This window comes from Arachis hypogaea, chromosome 17 (genome assembly GCF_003086295.3).
Source record: "Arachis hypogaea cultivar Tifrunner chromosome 17, arahy.Tifrunner.gnm2.J5K5, whole genome shotgun sequence".
Taxonomy (NCBI): domain Eukaryota; kingdom Viridiplantae; phylum Streptophyta; class Magnoliopsida; order Fabales; family Fabaceae; genus Arachis; species Arachis hypogaea.
In genome coordinates, this window is record NC_092052.1 from 7,261,035 (window position 1) to 7,281,188 (window position 20,154).

General features: G+C 33.5%; 2 protein-coding genes across 2 annotated transcripts; one reads left to right on the forward strand and one right to left on the reverse strand.

The window, feature by feature from the left end:
• Positions 1-864: 864 nt before the first annotated feature.
• Positions 865-1,597, forward strand: LOC140180468 (uncharacterized). Its single transcript, XM_072221649.1, has 2 exons — positions 865-1,215; positions 1,322-1,597. Exons 1-2 carry the CDS (start codon positions 865-867, stop codon positions 1,595-1,597), a joined length of 627 nt encoding a protein of 208 aa, XP_072077750.1.
• Positions 1,598-9,225: 7,628 nt separating this feature from the next.
• Positions 9,226-10,737, reverse strand: LOC112766935 (1-aminocyclopropane-1-carboxylate oxidase). Its single transcript, XM_025812829.3, has 3 exons — positions 10,525-10,737; positions 9,896-10,429; positions 9,226-9,784 (listed from the first exon to the last, which is right to left on the reverse strand). Exons 1-3 carry the CDS (start codon positions 10,627-10,629, stop codon positions 9,503-9,505), a joined length of 921 nt encoding a protein of 306 aa, XP_025668614.1. The 5' UTR covers positions 10,630-10,737; the 3' UTR covers positions 9,226-9,502.
• Positions 10,738-20,154: the final 9,417 nt, after the last annotated feature.

Sequence of the window (20,154 nt, forward strand, 5' to 3'; positions counted from 1 at the left end):
GGCTGCATTGATTGTTGAGATGTCGAACAACTAAGCAAAGATAAAGATATTATTATAGAGAGTCAAAGTAGAAAGTTCCAACAGATTGATGTTTTTCACCCATCTTATTTAGCCTTGCAATATCTATTGTTGTTTCCGTATGGGGAGGATGGATTTCGTTTGAGTATTGCAACATCAAATTCTATTTCCGCTAGACCTACAAAGAAAAACAAAACAATCACTTTGCGATAATTCTTTGCTTTTAAACTACGTACAGAAAAGGACGGGTGAATCTCCGTTAATTCTAATATCAAAGAGATTATTCCAACAATTTCTGGTAGATGCCTACACAATGGTAAAATCAGAGAGGTTAAAATTCTTTAGGTGTAAACAACCACAGTTGAGGGTTGATAAATACAAATGTTTGCATGAAAGTCTTATAAACGGGGATGTAGATGCTGCAAGGCTTGGCAAAAGAATCATTCTTCCCAGTACTTTTACCGGTGAACCTAGGTACATGATGAATAATTGTAAAGATGCATTTGCAATTTGCAGATATGCAGGATATCCTAGCTATTTTATCACTATGACCTGTAACCCTAAATGGGATGAGATAAAAAGCGAAGTGACTCACATTGGATTGAAGGCAGAAGACCGCCCTGATATATTGTGTCGAGTTTTTAAGATCAACTTGATGGTTTGATTGATGACCTAAAAGAGGGAAAAATCTTTGACAAAATTTTGAGATGCAAGTCTGTGTTTATGCAACACCTTATTAAAATCTTATGTCGTAATGTTTTGCTCATTTGTCTTTTTCAATTTTCAGATGTTTGCACTATAGAATTTCAAAAGAGAGGGCTTCCGCATGCACATATCCTTTTATTCATGAGTAACGAGTTCAAGCCACAAACACCAGATGACATAGACAAACATATAACAGCTGAGATTCCTGATGAAAATGAAAGGCCAAATTTACATAGAGCTGTTCAAAATTACATGGTACATGGTCCATGTGGTCCGTACAACAAGAATTCACCTTGCATGAAGAATGGATCCTGTTCAAAGTTTTATCCCAAAGAGTTTAGACAGCGAACACTCATTAATGAAGCCGGATTTTTCAAATATAGGCGTACTGATAACGGTCGAACAGTGAAGAAAAGGGAATATGTACTAGACAATAAGTTCATTGTTCCTTATAATCCAGAATTGTTACTCAAGTTCGGGTGCCACATAAATGTGTAATACACATGCCAAACAAGTTTTACTAAGTATCTGTTTAAGTATGTACACAAGGACAATGACCGCGTAACAACTACCCTATACAACGCTGATCATCTTTCAGAAGCCACACAAGTTGTTGACGAAATTAGGAATTACTACAATTGTAGGTACATTTCGGCATGTGAGGCAGTCTGGTTTATTTGGATACGAAATCCAAGAGAAAGAACCATTTGTGATTAGACTTCCATTCCATTTGGAGGATGAGCAACCTGTGGTTTATAGTGAAACTTCTAATATGAATAATATCGTCGAAAGAGAAATATCTCAACTCCATATTTTTGGCATGGATGGTGGCGAACATGTCATATCCCTATGCTCGAAGTCTGACTTATGCTGAGTTTCCAACCAAGTTTGTTTGGAAGGACGATACTTCAAAGTAGTTTCCTTGAAGCAAGGCTTCGCAATTGGAAGGTTGACTCATGTACCTGCAAGTAATGACAAGTTTATATTCAATTTTGATCTTATTTATTTGATGATTTAAATTTAAAATCTTAACAATATGTACCCCACGTCCATTTTATTCGATTTATCTATACTAGAAAACAAATTTTCAAATAACTTTCAGCAGTTATAATCTGTAAATTATACAATTTTAGAATTGTTATATATTTTTTAGAAAAATTAATCTTATGCGGATGTGTAGCTACATAATAATTGAAATCACGTAACCTAATCCATTTAGCAATTTAAAAGTGGGATTTTAACCAAGTTTTTTGCAGCAAATATCGAAAAATATTACCAATGACTTCTCTTGAATACTCAAAGAGGATGTATGAATTTTTGAGATATAAGAACAGTAGGAGGAACAATTTATGCTACGTATAAAGATGCATGCTTCGTCCTTGGACTCTTGCAAGATGACAGAGAATTCATAGATACAATTAAGGAAGCAAGCTCGTGGGCCTCATGATCATATGTTAGAAGGTTATTTGTCAATCTATTAACATCCAACAATATCTCAAGACCAAAACATTTCTGGGATAGATATTGGCATGAACTCTCAGATGATATTTTGTATCAACAGAGAACTGTGATGAAAATGAGGGGTGAGTTTTTATAATTGCAATTATAAAAGTTCTTCATTATTGATCATTTTTAGTTTGATTGAATTTTTACAGTATCGTATAATATACAGAGTTAACTGTAACACCTTAACTTCTAGCACGTCATGATCGTACTAAGGGTAAGGCGTTACGACTCTAGTTTCCTTTTATTAGCTATTTAATATTGAGCCTCTACACGTTAACTGATCGATAGATTTTAAGAAAAACAAAATTCCTTTTAAATTGTATATACTTCAGCTCAACTATGTCAGATAAACATATACTCACATAATTAATATTAATACATAATAATTATTCATACAAGACTTAAATACAAACCTACCCCTCTGTAAAAATACAACACTTTACAACATCAAGGGCGAGGGAAATAAACCCAAAAGCAACTAGCCAAACAAGCCTTCTATTCGTCCGTAGCTTTTCAATTAGCCATCCTGTTTGTACCTCTGAAAATATTTTTTTAAAAACTTTGGGGTGAGAACAAAGCCACACGTTCTCAGTAGGGAACGTGAATGCCGCAATAAACAGAGTAAATACAAATAGCTAGTTCATATCACAAAAACAATTTCACTTAAAACAGTTTTAAATTCCTTTCTTTAAATCACGTTACTTACACAAAAATCCAGTCACATTAACAGTTCCTTATCCATAAACAACATTCCTAAATACATTATTAAGACTACAACACAAGTAAAATATTCATCAAGCACACAAGCAAATCACCAAAACAACAGCTCAATCACAAATGAACAATAAAGCAAACGCAATCAAATGTAAATGCGCAAACAAGATGATGCATGCCTGTTCCTAGCGCAGACCATGAGCTCATGCGTCGGTTGTCTACCCGCAACCCGACGTTACTCGGAGTGAACCCCGAATATGGTCCCTTTACTGTGTCAATTAGACACCTTGGCATCACGGTTACCCGTGTCAATTAGGCCTCATTATAATAACAGTTCAATGTGTATCACAGTAAGGAACAGTGCTATCAATTAGGCGAACATTCCCGCATTAGCAATCTCAAGCTATCAGTTAGGCGGGCCCTTTCGCATTAGCAGTTTGGCACAAAAGCCCATTCAATATAATTCTCAACTTTTATTTCATTCCTTGTTCCTCATTCTTTTTCTTTCCCTTTAAGTATCTTTTTCATCCTTTATTTCTTACTTTCTTTCCTTTCCATTATGCCTCCGCATCGTCTTACAACTAAACACACCTCCGCATCACCAAGTAGCTAAAAGTACCTCCACATCACCATGAAATTAGGCGTACCTCCGCATCACCATTTAACTTTAAACGTTTCCTAGGGATAACTTACACACCTTTGTTTAACTAAGTTCATACATTCTGCTAAATTTGGACATATCCTTTAGGTCTAAGCCAAGTTTCACCACGTTTGGATTAGAATTGAATTAGATAGCCAACTTAATAAAATCTGTTGCTGCACTAAAGGGAATTTAGAAAAAAATACAGCAGGCAGTTCTGTTTTTAATAAATCTGTAATAAATTCAATTCTGATCCATTACTTCTAAATTTTGGTGAGGATATACTTAACACTCATAAGTTTTAGGACAAATAAATTTCAGATCCATAGCATCTCGTTTGGTTAATTAAAAGTCAGTTGGAAGTGCTGCCCTGCTTCTTTAAATTAGTTCTGAATTTCCTGCAAACAGCCCAACTTCCAAGAGACATAACTAACTCTACAAAATAGAAATGGATGTGAAATTTATACTGAATTAAAATAGACTGATATATCTTTAAAACTCTTTTGGAAGTAACTCAAAATTCCAAATAAATCAAAAGTTATAGCGTATGGAAGTTGGTACTGCAGAACCAGAAAACCAGAAAACCAGAAAATTCTGCAGCAACCACTAAACTTCAAAAATTCATATCTTCCAAACCACTTGGCCAAATTCCCTGAAATTTTTATGGAGAAATCTTGACTTCTTGAAGTTTGACAGAAAAATAATTTGGATAAAGAATTATGTCTAGATTGCTCCCAGTTTTTATTTTAAGCTGCTGCCAATTATGCAGAAAATTCTGCATTAAGTAATTTTAACAACCCTTCATACCATATTTTATATTCAAGCCTAAAATTCCTCTAAAACCATAATTCTAACCGCGATAATCCCCTTTCTTTATCCCTTAATTTTCAACAGCGGCAGCCACCCTCAATGCAGCCAGAGCAGCGGCAGTAGCCTCAACTCCTTCAAGGCAGCAACAGCGACAACCGCACCAACTATGATTATCCCGGAGATGCATTAGCAATGACTAGAGCAAAACACATGCTACTGTAATTAGGGCAGGGATATAGCAGAAGGATAAATTGATCACAGATCAAGGAAGAAAGTTACAGGTTTCGGAAATCGAAAAAAACTGGAATTAGAACAAGGAGCATGTTCGTCAAATCGAGAAATAGTGACAACAGCTAAACGGTGGCAAGAATGGTGACTCCATGGTGGCGTGCAACTCGCCAGCGGCCGTTGCAGTGGCGGAGGTCCCCCTTCTCTCCCGTCACGTCACTCCTTCTCTTTCTCCCCTGTTCATCCGCGACGGTGATGGCTAAGGCTTCTCCCAGCAATGGCTCCTCCGACGATAATGGTTCCATCGACGGCAGCGGCGGCGAGAAAGCACGATGGCGATGCGACAGTGTCACGGCTCCACGATGGAATGGCGAGCTCGACGGTGACGATGGTCTTCGCACAGCAACGGCGCGTCTTTCCTCTGGCTCTCCTCCGCGAACTCGCTCTCTCCTCCGGCGTCACCCTTCCTCTCCTCCCCTCTCTTCCCGTGGCTCTGGTTCCTTACTCTCAATCCATCCTCGTTTCTTCCTTCTGATTTCTTCCTTTCTTTCTGCGTGGGTGTGGGTGGGATAAAAAGAAAAAGGAATGGTGATGGTGAGTGAGTAGCGGTGAGGAGTTAGTAACGTGGCTCATTGAGTAGCAAACAGGTGTGAAAGGGAGATTACATGTGTATGTAAGTTGGGTAAGAGAGGTTAGGGTTAGTGAAATTAGGGTCTGGAATTGGGAATTCAGGGTTTGAGTAGAGTTTTAATTCAAAACCAGATTTAATTCAATATAATTAATTTTAAGAATACTTATTTATTATTTATTTTTCAAATTACAAATCATTTTTAATTAAATACTCTAATTTACAATTTAAAGATAAATAAATAAATTTTCTTTTAGTTCATAAAATTAATCAAAACCTTCAATTATGTAATTTAAATTATATATAAAAATCTTTTATCTTTAATTACTAGAACTTTGAATTTTAATTAAACAAGAACCATTAATCTCAGTAAATCAAAAATATCTAATTATAATTGAAATTTATATAAAACCAAATTAATTTAAAACTTGAAATCTCATAATATTTCTAAAAATAAAACCATATATATAAATATAAATAACTCATTATTTATTTTCTAAAAATCTGGGTCTTACATTAACCATGTCAGATGATGAGATTAATCAGTTGTGCTTAATGGATATAGACAAGATCTTACATTCCTATGGTAAAACCTTGAAAGACTATCTTCCTATGCCTTTAGCAACTGAATTTGATAGTTCTTTGTTAATCGAAAGGGTTATCAGGGAAGAGCTAAACTTTAACAGGGATGATTTAAAGAAAAATACCTCGGACATGTTAGCCATCGCAACACCTAAGCAGAAATATGCATTCGATAAAATTGTTACAGCTGTATATTGTGATGAAGGGGTTTTTTCTTTGTGTATGGTCATGGGGGTATTGGAAAAACATTTCTCCGGAACCTTATGTCTACAGAGATTCGCTCAAGGGGTGATATTTTGTTAAATATTGCTTCAAGTGGTATTGCATCTTTACTTCTTCCCAATGGAAGAACGGCACACTCAAGGTTCAAAATACCACTGAATATAACTGAGGATTCTATATGTAACATCAAACCTAGTTTCCCTCAAGCAATGCTGCTGTTGAAAGCCAAACTTATAATTTGGGATGAGGCTCCAATAATTAGTATGTACTGCTATGAAGCGCTTGATAAATGTTTAGGTGATATCATGAGGTTTTCTCCAACATATAACAAAGATTTGTCCTTTGGAGAAAAAGTGGATGTACTAGATGGAGATTTTAGACAAATTCTTCCTGTCATTTTACGAGGATCGAGACAAGATATCGTTCATTTAACCGTGAATTCGTCTTACCTTTGAAAGTTTTGTCAGGTGCTCAAACTAACAAAAAATATGAGACTTTCTATAGGGACGACTGCTTCAGATCAAGATGAGACAGAGCAATTTAGTGAATGGTTATTGAAAGTTTGTGATGGTCTAATATGTGACAATATGGATGGTGAATCTGAGATATGTCTTTCAGGAAATATTGTTATTCCTTCTTGAACTAGGCATTTGATGAGTTGGTTCATTTTTCTTATCCAAATATTTTAGATAACATGTCTTCAAAGGATTTTTTTCAAAGCAAAAACTATATTGGCTCCCACGCTAGACATCGTTGAAGAGGTCAACAACCATATGACGGCTATCATTCATGGAGGGAAAAAATTATATCTTAGTTCGGATTCGATTTGTATGGATGAAGGGAATATGGAGAGTCAACTAGATCTCTATGGTCCTGAATTACTGAATAGCATAAATTGCTCTGGTTTGCCTCCACATAAATTAATACTCAAGGTTGGTGTTCCGGTGATGTTATTGAGGAATATTGACCAATCCAGCGATCTTTGTAATGGTACAAGACTATAATAAGTTAGGAAGCTTGGAAATCATGTCATAGAATGTGAAGTCTTAACGGGTAATAATGTTGATCATATGCTTTGATTCCAAGAATGAATATGGTACCAACAAATGAAACCGTCCCAGTTAGATTCCAACGAAGACAGTTTTCCATAATAGTATCGTTTGCCATGACAATTAATAAGTCTTAGGGACAAACTCTATCTCATTTTAGATTGTACTTGCCCAAATCAGTTTTTACATATGGCCAACTATATGTGACACTTTCAAGAGTTAAGAGTAAGAGAGGTTTAAAAGTTTTACTTATGAATCACGTAGGAATATCTCCAAATTCAACTATCAATGTTGTTTATAGAGAAGTCTTTGAAAAAATAGAATTCTAATATAAATATTTTAATTTTATTTTAAATTCTGTATCAATGTATAATTATTTTACTTAAAAAAGGTGTAAAATGATTATTACTCACTATTTTTAAGTTAAACTTTGATTTTGATAATAATTTTATAAATTTCTTAACATAATAATTATTTTGTATTTTTTTTAAAAATATCCAAACATATAATTTTTTTTTTACTTTTATAAATTTTTTCGTGCTGAGCACGGGTTCATACACTAGTTTTAAAAATAAAAAATAAGAGTAATATTATTAACTTTAGGAATAGAAAAAAATCTCCTAAATTAAATTAGATTTAATAAAAATAATGAAGAACAGACAACGGTGAGTAGGACGTTGACCAGACGATGGTGAGCAGGACGGCGACCAGACGAAGACCAGACGATGACCATACCAGCAGAGGAGTGGAAGACTCGAAGCACGAGCACCAGACGAGGATGGAAGCTTTTGAGCGCGACGGACGGCGAGGAAGCGCGGCTGAACAGACGAAGACAACAGACGCCGAGCTGACCTCGAGGAAGAAGCTGCGATCGATGAGAGCGAATAGGGAGTTGGAGACTTGGAGCACGCCGACAGGATCGGACGAAGGGGGAAGCTTCTGAGTGCGACGGACGGCGGAAGTGTCCCACTCCTTGCGGCGGCGGTGGTGGAGGCTAGCTAGAGTTTATTTCAGTTGATGACAAGGTTCTGATTTCTGAAAAGAGTGAGTTTTCAATTCTGAAGGAAAAGAGAAGGAGAAAGGGCCGGTGGGACATAAATGTGATAAAACGGTGTCGTTAGGTATAAACCGGTGAGATTTTGGTTCAATCTGACCGTCCGATTTCTTTCTGATTCAGTGGTTCATACGGTGTTTAGAATGATAGTTTTTCTTAATGGACCGAATCACAAAGACTTCCGGTTTTCAGTTGATCCTATTCGATCGATCAGTCTGATCCGATTTTTAAAATCATGTTACATCTATCGTTTAACAATATTTCCATTATTAGTTCTAATTTTATTTTATTTTGAGTCTTATAAAAATATTTGTGAGATCATATGTCATAAATAATAATTTAAAATTTAAAAATAAAATTTATTTTTCTAATGTTTAGTATTACTTCAATTAAAATTTTATATTATTTAAATTATTTTATTAACATAATTATAGAAGTAATAAAATTTTATTAATTTTCTATCAAAATGATACTGTATTTTTAAGTGATATTGGTTTCATTTTATAAATCAACTCTAACACAAATATCAATTTTAAATTAATTTATTTTTTTAAAATATTAAAAATAATATTTTAAAAATATTTTATTAGAGATGTTCTAAATACTTGCTAAAATTTTAGAAATCAATAGAATTTTTTTTTTAAAAAAAATGTCTACATTTTTTAAATTTTAATCTTTTATTTTGGATCATCTCAAAAAATAAGTTAGGGACTTGCAGAAAGAAAAAAGAAAAGTTAGTGAATGTAAATGTGATTGGATAACTTTTTTAATCCCCTTTATATCTTGGGAAATAATATCGTACTTTATTTATTCACAAAATAATAAAAATATAATTCTTATTTTTTGAGAGCTGAAACAAAATATACATTCTACACTAACTCATTAAGTATATTTTTACCAATATATATATATATATATATATATATATATATATATATATATATATATATATATATATATATATATATATATATATATAGAGTAACTTCTTTGGAGCTTGGTCAGCTTTTGAGAAACATAATATTTATTATGTACTTAAAAAAATAATTTAGGAAGTAGGAACACGTAATGACCACCATGACATGGACTGATTACAAAAGTCAGAACATTTCATTCATTTTGACTAAATATTAAATTCGTATATATAGTTATAAGCATTATTAAAAGCATCTATATCAGTGGATCCCCTAACAACAGTGTCAACCAGGATGTTTCTTGTGAGCTTTGACATAGACAAGGATAAAAGAAAAAAAAGAAACGAGCATTATTCCCAAGTACTCATTTCCACACAACTAAATTTTCTTCTTAAAAGCTATTACAATCTTAGAAAACACAGCTGAAATTAATTATGCTGTTGCAGCAGGAAGTGAAGCCTTCATCATGGCTTGGAATCTTGGCTCCTTAGCTTGGAACTTGAGTGCAGCATAGAGCTTCATGTAGTCCTCAAACACAAACTTCGGGTATTGTTGGTTTCCTCCTCCTTCTGCCTTTTGTTCCAACAATGATGGTGCAGGGTATATCACAGCATCACTTCCAGGGTTGTAGAATGATGCTATGGACATCCTTGTCCCATTTGTTTGTGCTATCACACGGTGCTCCACACTCTTGTATTTTCCATTTGTGATCACCTATGTAATTTCACCATAATTTTTAATGTTGGATAAGGTTACAAGAACAATCACTTTAATTGATATAAGTAATTGATTTGTGAATGATTAGTAATAAGAGAATTGAAATACCTCAATTTGGTCACCAAGATTAACAACAATGGAGTGGCGCATGGGCGGAACATCCACCCATTTTCCATCCTTGAGAAGCTGGAGGCCGCTGACCTTGTCATCCTGCAAGAGAAGGATGATGCCGCCGGCATCGGTGTGGGCCCGGAGACCCTTAACAAGATCAGGGTTAGGGCATGGAGGATAGTTAGCAACCTTAGTCCCAAAAGAAGGACCCCTTGATCCAGAAAAAGCATTTTTGAGATAGCCCTTCTCCAATCCAAGATTGTCACACAAAAGATCAAGCAGCTGGTCTGCAAGAATCTCCAGCTTCACTGCAAACTCCTTCATTACATCTCTGTACTCATCACTGAGATCAGGGACCTCAGAGATGTTAGATTCCGGAAGATGGCGCAAGAAGAAGGTGCTCTCCCAATCCAATAAGGACTTGCTTGCTGCAAACTCCTTGAACCTCTGCTCCATGCATTTTCTGTAATGTTCTTTGTTTACCCTCTCCACTCTGTCCAATAGCTCCTCTTCTATTCCATGATTCACCAACTATATATATACAAAACACCAATTAATGTATTATTATACTATAAGATGTTAAACAAATCACATTAATCATGAAATATATAAATGAATGTACTTACCTCAAAGAATCCCCAATTCTTACAAGCATCTTCAATTTGATCAAGAATAGCCTTCCTCTCGTTACCATTGACATTCTCTAAGCTAATCACTGGGAAGTTCTCCATCTCTCTCTCTTTCTCTTTTGTATCACTTTGTGTGTTTCGTTAATTAATATGTTTTGAGTATGCAGAATGAGAAAGAAGGAGAGTGCTATTTATAGGAATTATTCTAGGTAGTTAAATTAGTTTTGTATGGTGATATGCCTGAATTTCATAAAGTGCATGCATGCATGGTTTTCAATTAGGCTTGTTGAGACCTATATGGTTATATCAAATATCATATCATATGCTAAGTTGCGTCGTTGAATTTTCTTTTGAGGCTGCCTCAAAGCACCAAGTTGCAATAGTGTTAATGCATTATTATTTCCCCTAAGCTAGTTGGAGTTTCATCACGTGTTTTATTGAAAGGTAGTTGCCACAAGCTAGTTAATACAGTTATAAAATTCAATTCAACCAGGAAGGATCTATTTACCGTTCAATTGTAAAATTTCGTTTGCTTTTAAACATTCAATTTTCAACCTCATTAAATAAAACTTGTTTACATTTTCGATTGTCCTCTGCCGACTTATAAAAGTAGTAACTCTTTGGATTACCAATTTTAAATTTTTCAATAGTTTAATTAGCAAGATACTTGTGTTAGTTTATTAAAATAAATAAACTTTTAATGCTTTGAGTATACCTATTTTAACTATCTAGTATATATAAGAGAAGTTTGGTACATAACTTTTCTCCTAAAATATGTACCATACATTATTATATATAATATATAATATGTTAAAAATGCATTCGTTAAAAATATAAACCACTTACTATCTTGATTAATTTTACATTTGTTATATATATATAGTACACCAATAGTAGTTATGATTATTTTTTGGAATATTTCCAAACAAAAGAAGGCAACGGCGGCACATTGGCATATGAATTATTTCTATTTTTGTCTTTAGTCAGCATTACTGCATGAAGTGTAGAGTCTAGATACACCAATTTTTAATAAGATTTTAAAGGTTTGTTTAGAATAAAATATTTTAAAATTGATTTAAGTAATTTAAAATAAATAATTGGAAATAAATGATTGTATTTCAAATTAATTATGTAAAAATAATTGATTTGATTAAACAATTTTTTTTGGTGACTGATTTGATTAAACAATTAATATAATAATTTGGTTTTACATTGTTATTCTGTATATTAACTATTTATTACACAATAATTTTTTTATTACTACCAATAACAACTGTTGGACCACCGTGAGACCATTTCTGTTCATTAGACCTTTACCACCTCTTTTATTCTCCAAACTCTTCTCTTTTATTAGTTTAGTTATAGTGTAAATCTATACTATTTATAAATAAATTTAATTCCTTTTTTTATTCATTCAAACAAAACAATACAATTTTGAAACCAAATCAATTCTAGTTCCTATATATTGTTATTCATGCCAAACAAAAACAAATAATTTTGAAATAAAATCAATTCTACTTTCATTAGATTCTAAATACACCCTAATTAAGATACAAGATTGGCATAGCGTGGTGTATTGTATTTTGCTTTTTTTTTTTTTAATTATTTTAAACTGTATATTGAATGTTTATACTTTTGTTCTATAATAATAATAATAATAATAATAATAATAATAATAATAAAAAAGCGGGTAAGATACTAATTAAGATATACATGTCAACAATCTTGTGCACAAAAAAGAGAGGGGCACGTGAATTGTCCCAGGTTACATTCAAATGGTAAGTTACAACTTACAAGCATGATTTATATATGGTGAATGCTACCCAACCCCTCTAAAATAACATGTAAGTTACTTTTTATTATGTGTCACATTGTAATTGGTTCTTATTTTAATCATAGTTGGACTTTTTATTATGTGTCACATTGTAATTGGTTCTTATTTTAACCATAGTTGGAGCGCCAATGCCATCGCCATCTACTGTCCTCCCACACAACTCCTCTTCCCAGTATAGTCAGCGCCTCTTTTTGCCATGAATCACTTCTTACCCACATAATTAATGGTTAATTTGGTTATTAAATTTTTTTATTAAAAAAACATATCTTTATTTAATTACGTGATGGAACATATATTTATATGTAAAATATAATTAAATAATAAAGTACGAATAAATTAAAAATTAAAAGAATAAAAATACTATAAAAAATACTTGTAAGAAAGTTAGATTTTATCATTTTAAACTTGTGTTATTAATCTTAACAATTTATTTTTTTTAAAAATAATTTATGTACGATAAAAAATATGTTTTTTCTGATTTTAATTATACTTTTAAGTATTCTAAATAGAGTTATTATATTATATTTTACATATAAATATATGTTCTATCGTGTAATTAAATAAAAATTTGTTTTAATAAAAAAATTTAATAACCAAACTAAACATTACTTAGGTATGTATTTCATATTTATCTCTTAAATATTTATACAATTTATTTTTTAAACTGTTATATTGGTCTCTTCTCTAATATAATACAAAAAATAAATTTTCATAAAAATAATTTGTTTAATTATTAATTAAATAATAAAATACTAATAAATTAAAAATAAAAATACTATAAAAAATACGGTAAAAAGTTGAATTTTATCATTTTAAATTTCCGTTATTAATTTTAATAATATATTTATTTTTTAAATAATATATGTATGATAAAAAAATATGTTTATTTGTCTGGAGTACAAATTTTATTATTATATTTGTATGTTCATGATTTTAATTATACTTTTAAATACTTTGAATAGATTTATTTTATTATATTATATTTTACATATAAATATATGTTCCATCACGTAATTAAATAAAGATATATTTTTTTAATAAAAAAATTTAATAACCAAATTAACCATTAATTATGTGGGTAAGAAGTAATCCATGGCAAAAAGAGGCATTGGCTATACTGGGAAGAGAAGTTGTGTGGGAGAGCAGTAGATGGCGATGACGTTGGCGCCCCAACTATGGTTAAGATAAGGACCAATTACAATGTGACACATAATGAAGGGTAACTTACATGTTACAGTGCCCTTTTATTTACTGTTTACTTTTTATTTAATTTACTTTTTATAATAAATTTTAAATATTTAAATTTTATTAATTTTATATTTTTAAATTAGATACTAATTATTTAACTATTTTTGACAATTAAATATTAATTTTTAAACATCATAACAAATAGGGCAATTCATCCTAATAAGCCAAGGAGTGTAAAATATTACACCAATCAGCCAAAAGCAAAATTAGTTCTTGAATCAACCAAGGCACAACTCTATGTAGTTCGAATTAGGGTAATTCGAACTCATTGCTCAATGTAATTCGAATCAGTGTGATTCGAATTACACATGCACACACCCACTAATTCGAATCAACCTGATTCGAATTACATACACACGCATTTCAAAGTAATTCAAATTGGAATGATTCGAATTACTCAATTTTGGCTGCAAGTAGTAATTCGAATGAAGGTGTTTCAAATTACTCAAGATTCGGCTATAAAAGGAGTTCGAACCAACCTCATTCGAACCACTTTTCCAATATCACACCCCACCAAATCCCAGAGAAAATGACCCAAAACGACTCCAAAAAAGGCTTGAGCAGGATATTCAGCTGTGGGGGATAATCCGGACAGACTTTATCGTTTGGATGGAGTAGCCCATATAGCCGGGGTCATCAATGATGAGGTTAGTATGAAATCTTTTTTTTAAAGTAAGATTAAGTAAGTTATTTGTTTGTTTATATATGTTATGTTAGTGGTTTTGATTGTAAATGACGTTGGTGACATTGTTTGTGAATGATTTTATAAGTTTTACTAGTGATATGGTATGTGGTTTCGTAAGCGATTTTATTAGGGGTTTTGTAAATGGCATTTTTAGTGGTTATGTTAGTGACTTCGTTAGTAGTTTTGTGGTGGTTTAGTTAGTCGTTGTGGTTGTGGATTTGCTTGTGGTGTTGTGACTAGTTTTGGTGGTGGTATTGTTAGTGGTTTTCTTGGTGATTTTCTTGGTTGTTTTGTTGGTGTTTTTGTTAGTGATTTTGTTAGCGGTTTTGTTGGTGGTTTTGTTAGTGATTTTGTTGGTGATTTTGTTGGTGGTTTTGTCAATGGTTTTGTTGGCAGTTTTGTTAGTGATTTTGTTTTTGGTTTACTTAGTGTTTTTGTTAGTGGTTTAGGTAGTGATTTTGTTAGTGGTTTTGTTTTTGGTTTACTTAGTGTTTTTGTTAGTGGTTTTGTTAGTGGTTTTGTAAGTGGCTTTGTTGGTGGTTTTGTTAGTGGTTTTGTTGGTGGTTTAGGTAGTGGTTTTGTTAGTGGTTTTGTTTTTGGTTTACTTAGTGTTTTTGTTAGTGGTTTTGTTAGTGGTCTTTTTAGCGAATCAAGTTGGTGTGAATGATTAAATCTGTTTTTAATTATCTGGTCCATTATATGTGCAGCCCCCAACGATGCATCTCGAGCATGCGACGGCAGCAGGGCATGCGACTCGACGAGATGTACATTCCGTACTTGCAGATGGTGGGATTATACCATCTTGCGAGGCTGAACGACAGATGGTTCAGATTGGATGAGCCCCTTGTGAGTGCTTTCGTTGAGCGATGGCGTCTGGAGACGCATACATTTCATATGCCGTTCGGGGAGTGCACGATCACATGATAATCCAAACTCCTGTGCTCGCTCGAGATGGATGTCGCGAGACACGTATGAGGTCCGTTGTACCGCTTTACCTCCCAAATACCCTTGCGCTGCCGGAGACTTATCCTAATCAACCATGTGGACCCATTCCCAAACTCAGAACACTTCCCTACATACCGGTAATAGTCAGACTCCAGCACTTTGTACTGTACCCCGCGTCGGATGCTATACGTCTTCACACTTAACACAACCTCATCTTTATCCTAAAACTGCTGACCAACCTGAAACTCTGTAAGACCACCTGACCCCTCGGCATCTCTAGCGCCAAATCCAGTAGGCTCCCCAGGAACCCCCTCCTGTCTCATGGCATCCAAGTCTAAAGATGAAAAGTGCGGAGGGTACTGCTATGTCCCAGAGCTAGAACCACCTCCAGCCCCAGCCGGGTTACTTGCTGCAATCTCATCGCCATTGTCATCAGCAATGAGATCTGGCTCGAGCTCATCATCGTCAATATCATCAAGCAATGCATCGCCCAGACCAGCCGATGCCGCGCACTGTAAAGAAGTCGGCACCCTATCCACGATACCAACCTCTCCGCCACCACTACAGTTGAGATCAACAGCGAACGACGGGGAGGCGACAGGTTCGTCCGGAGGTTCATTCACAGGGACGGTTGAAGATGCACCAACAGGTCTCGAGCTAGAACCGGCTACCGTGCCTATAGTGTGGGTATTCCGGTTCGAACCCCCGAGCTAGATACTACATCGACCAACTTCGCCAACAGCTCAGGTGTCCTAACCTCGAGAAACTGCCAACGACAGTGAAACAGGACTTGCAAGTCCTCATCACTCCCTATGGTGAAACAATCATACTTCACGATTTCTTGCAGCACTGAGATCGGAATGCGATAGAATATCTTCTGAACCCGTTCACACCTTGCAGACCAAGTTTCTGTAGTATAGAATTCACAAACTCATCATAGCTCGTCGTAGGCCTGATAAAAATACTGAGAGGATCCTTATCAGTGAACTTCACACCAGATCGTGTTTTTCTCTTAATCGATCTTCTGTGATGCACCAACACTACAAAACTCTCCTCACTAGCTATTTTCTCACTCTAATGAGATCAATTCACGTTCACACCATATTTATACACCTCTGACCCTGTATAATTCGAAACAGTATAATTCGAACTACACATTGAGTAATTCGAATCTGGCCAATTCGAATTACTTTGGTTAGTGTGTGTAATTCAAATCACCCTTATTCGAATTAGTGTGTGTGCAATTCGAATCAGGTTGATTCGAATTAGTGGGTGTGTGCGTGTGTGTAATTCGAATTAGTCTGATTCGAATTATATTGAGTGTGGAGTTCGAATTACCCTAATTCAAACTACATATAAATGTGTCTTGGTTGATTCATGAATCAATTTTCCATTTGGCTGATTGGTGTAATATTTTACACCAATTGACTTATCAGGGTGAATTGCCCTAACAAATAATTATATACATATATATATATATATGATTTTTGAATTTTGATCTTGGTCGTCCAGTTAGAAAAGTAGTTGTCCGGTGAAACAGGGGCGGAGCCAGATAGTAAAAAAGGAGACGATAGTCTCTCTTAATTTTAATTTTTTACATGTAAATTATATATAAATTTTTATTTAATCCCCTTTAAAATTTTATTTTAGTCTTAGTTTATTGTATAAATATTTTTTACCCGCTTTTAATATTTTATCTAGCTCCGCTGACGTAAAATATGAAATGATTATTGTATTTGGATTAAGATCCTAAAAAAAAGTAAGCAGAATTGAATAATGATTTCAAAGTCATTTGATTTTCTACATAAGAACTATAAAATATATATACGTTATAATTATCAACCAACCATAAGAAAAGTTTTTGACGTTGCGCAAGAGTTTAGTTGTCAATTTGCAATCAAATTTGTAAAACAGTTATTACTTAGCAATATTATTAGACGCCACGACCAGGAAAATGAAAATTATCACATGACAGTTTAATTTTCTTACAAATATTAAGTCAATTGATAAAGGAGTAAAATAAGTTAGGTAAAATCAAAGGATATAATAATGTCAAGAAATTAGAAATATATATATATGGCTATCATCAGAGCAATATACTGTTCTGTTTCATCTTTTTTGACCACTTATAAATAGTTAATAGGCAATAGGAGCCACAAAAATAACGAAGAAAAATCAAAGTCTTTTTTAAATGATTATTGAACAGATTCGAATCTGTAATCTGTTCTTCATGCATGTATAAGTCAGCGGAGTCTTCCGTTAACTGAATACATTCATATTTTGTTTAAAAAAAATTAAAAGAAACTTAAATATAAAGGATATAGATTCAATGATTAATTTTTGTCAAATAAAAAGTATACAACTAAATTATTTAAACTATACATAATTGAGAAACTATGAAGACTTATAATATAATTAAACCATAATAATAATATTGATAATTGGATAGGCACAAAAAATGAGATTGATAATCAGATAGGCATATTTCGGTAATTTTTATGCAACTAATCAAATATTTTATTTATTTTTTATCTGTGAAAAAAAAACATAAAATTTATTGTATTTTTTTGTGTGCAGTTCCAACGAAGCTATAAATAAGCGGGATAAGTAAATTGTAGCAATATTAAAAAACATGCTAGACAAATATAATAGTTTGGCAACGAGTGTTTGCTATGCAAGAGATAGGTACCAACAGGAAAATTGCACAAACATAAAGTTTAAGTTGATTAGTAAAAGGATTACAGACATACAACTTGCCATCTGCATCTAAAGTGGCTGCATTGATTGTTGGTGATGTCGAACAACTAAGTAAAGATAGAGATATTATTATAGAGAGTCAAAGTAGAAAGCTCCAACAGATTGATATTTTTCACCCATCTTATTTAGCCTTGCAATATCTATTGTTGTTTCCGTATGGGGAGGATGGATTTTGTTTGGGTATTACAACATCAGATTCTATTTCCGCTAGACCTACAAAGAAAAATAAAACAATCACTTTGCGACAATTTTTTGCTTTTAAACTACGTACAGAAAAGGACGGGTGAATCTCCGTTAATTCTGAGATCAAAGAGATTATTCCAACAATTTCTGGTAAATGCCTACACAATGATAAAATCAGAGAGGTTAAAATTCTTTAGGTGTAAACAACTACAGTTGAGGGTTGATAAATACAAATGTTTGCATGAAAGTCTTATAAACGGGGATGTAGATGCTGCAAGGCTTGGCAAAAGAATCATTCTTCCCAGTACTTTTACCGGTGGACCTAGGTACATGATGAATAATTGTAAAGATGCATTTGTAATTTGCAGATATGCAGGATATCCTAACTATTTTATCACTATGATCTGTAACCTTGAATGGGATGAGATAAAAAGCGAAGTGACTCCCATTGAATTGAAGGCAGAAGACCGCCCAGATATATTGTGTCGAGTTTTCAAGATCAACTTGATGGTTTGATTGATGACCTAAAAGAGGGAAAAATCTTTGACAAAATTTTGAGATGCAAGTCTGTGTTTATGCAATACCTTATTAGAATCTTATGTCGTAATGTTTTGCTCATTTGTCTTTTTCAATTTTCAGATGTTTGTACTATAGAATTTCAAAAGAGAGGGTTTCCGCATGCACATATCCTTTTATTCATAAGTAACGAGTTCAAGCCACAAACACCAGATGACATAGACAAACATATAACATTTGAGATTCTTGATGAAAATGAACGGCCAAATCTACATAGAGCTGTTCAAAATTACATGGTACATGGTCCATGTGGTCCGTACAACAAGAATTCACCTTGCATGAAGAATGGATCCTGTTCAAAGTTTTATCCCAAAGAGTTTAGACAGTAAACACTCATTGATGAAGCCGAATTTCCCAAATATAGGCGTACTGATAACGGTCGAACAGTGAAGAAAAGGGAATATTACTAGACAATAAGTTCATTGTTCCTTATAATCCAAAATTGTTACTCAAGTTCGGGTGCTAGATAAATGTGTAATACACATGTCAAACAAGTTTTACTAAGTATATGTTTAAGTATGTACACAAAGAGAATGACCGCGTAACAACTACCCTATACAACGCTGATGATCTTTCAGAAGCCACACAAGTTGTTGACGAAATTAGGAATTACTACGATTGTAGGTACATTTCGGCATGTGAGGCAGTCTGGTTTATTTGGATACGAAATCCAAGAGAAAGAACCATTTGTGATTAGACTTCCATTCCATTTGGAGGATGAGCAACCTGTGGTTTATAGTGAAACTTCTAATGTGAATAATATCGTCGAAAGAGAAATATCTCAAGTCCATATTTTTGGGATGGATGGTGGCGAACATGTCATATCCGTATGCTCGAAGTCTGACTTATACTGAGTTTCCAACCAAGTTTGTTTGGAAAGACGATACTTCAAAGTAGTTTCCTTGAAAGCAAGGCTTCGCAATTGGAAGGTTGACTCATGTACCTGTAAGTAATGACAAGTTTATATTCAATTTTGATCTTATTTATTTGATGATTTAAATCTAAAATCTTAACAACATGTACCCCACGTCCATTTTATTCGATTTATCTATACTAGAAAACAAATTTTCAAATAACTTTCAGCAGTTATAATCTGTAAATTATACAATTTTAGAATTGTTATATATTTTTTAGAAAAATTAATCTTATGCGGATGTGTAGCTACATAATAATTGAAATCGCGTAGCCTAATCCATTTAACAATTTAAAAGTGGGATTTTAACCAAGTTTTTTTGCAGCAAATACCGAAAAATATTACCAACGACTTCTTTTGAATACTCAGAGGATGTATGAATTTTTGAGATATAAGAACAGTAGGAGGAACAATTTATGCTACGTATAAAGATGCATGCTTCGTCCTTGGACTCTTGCAAGATGACAGAGAATTCATAGATACAAT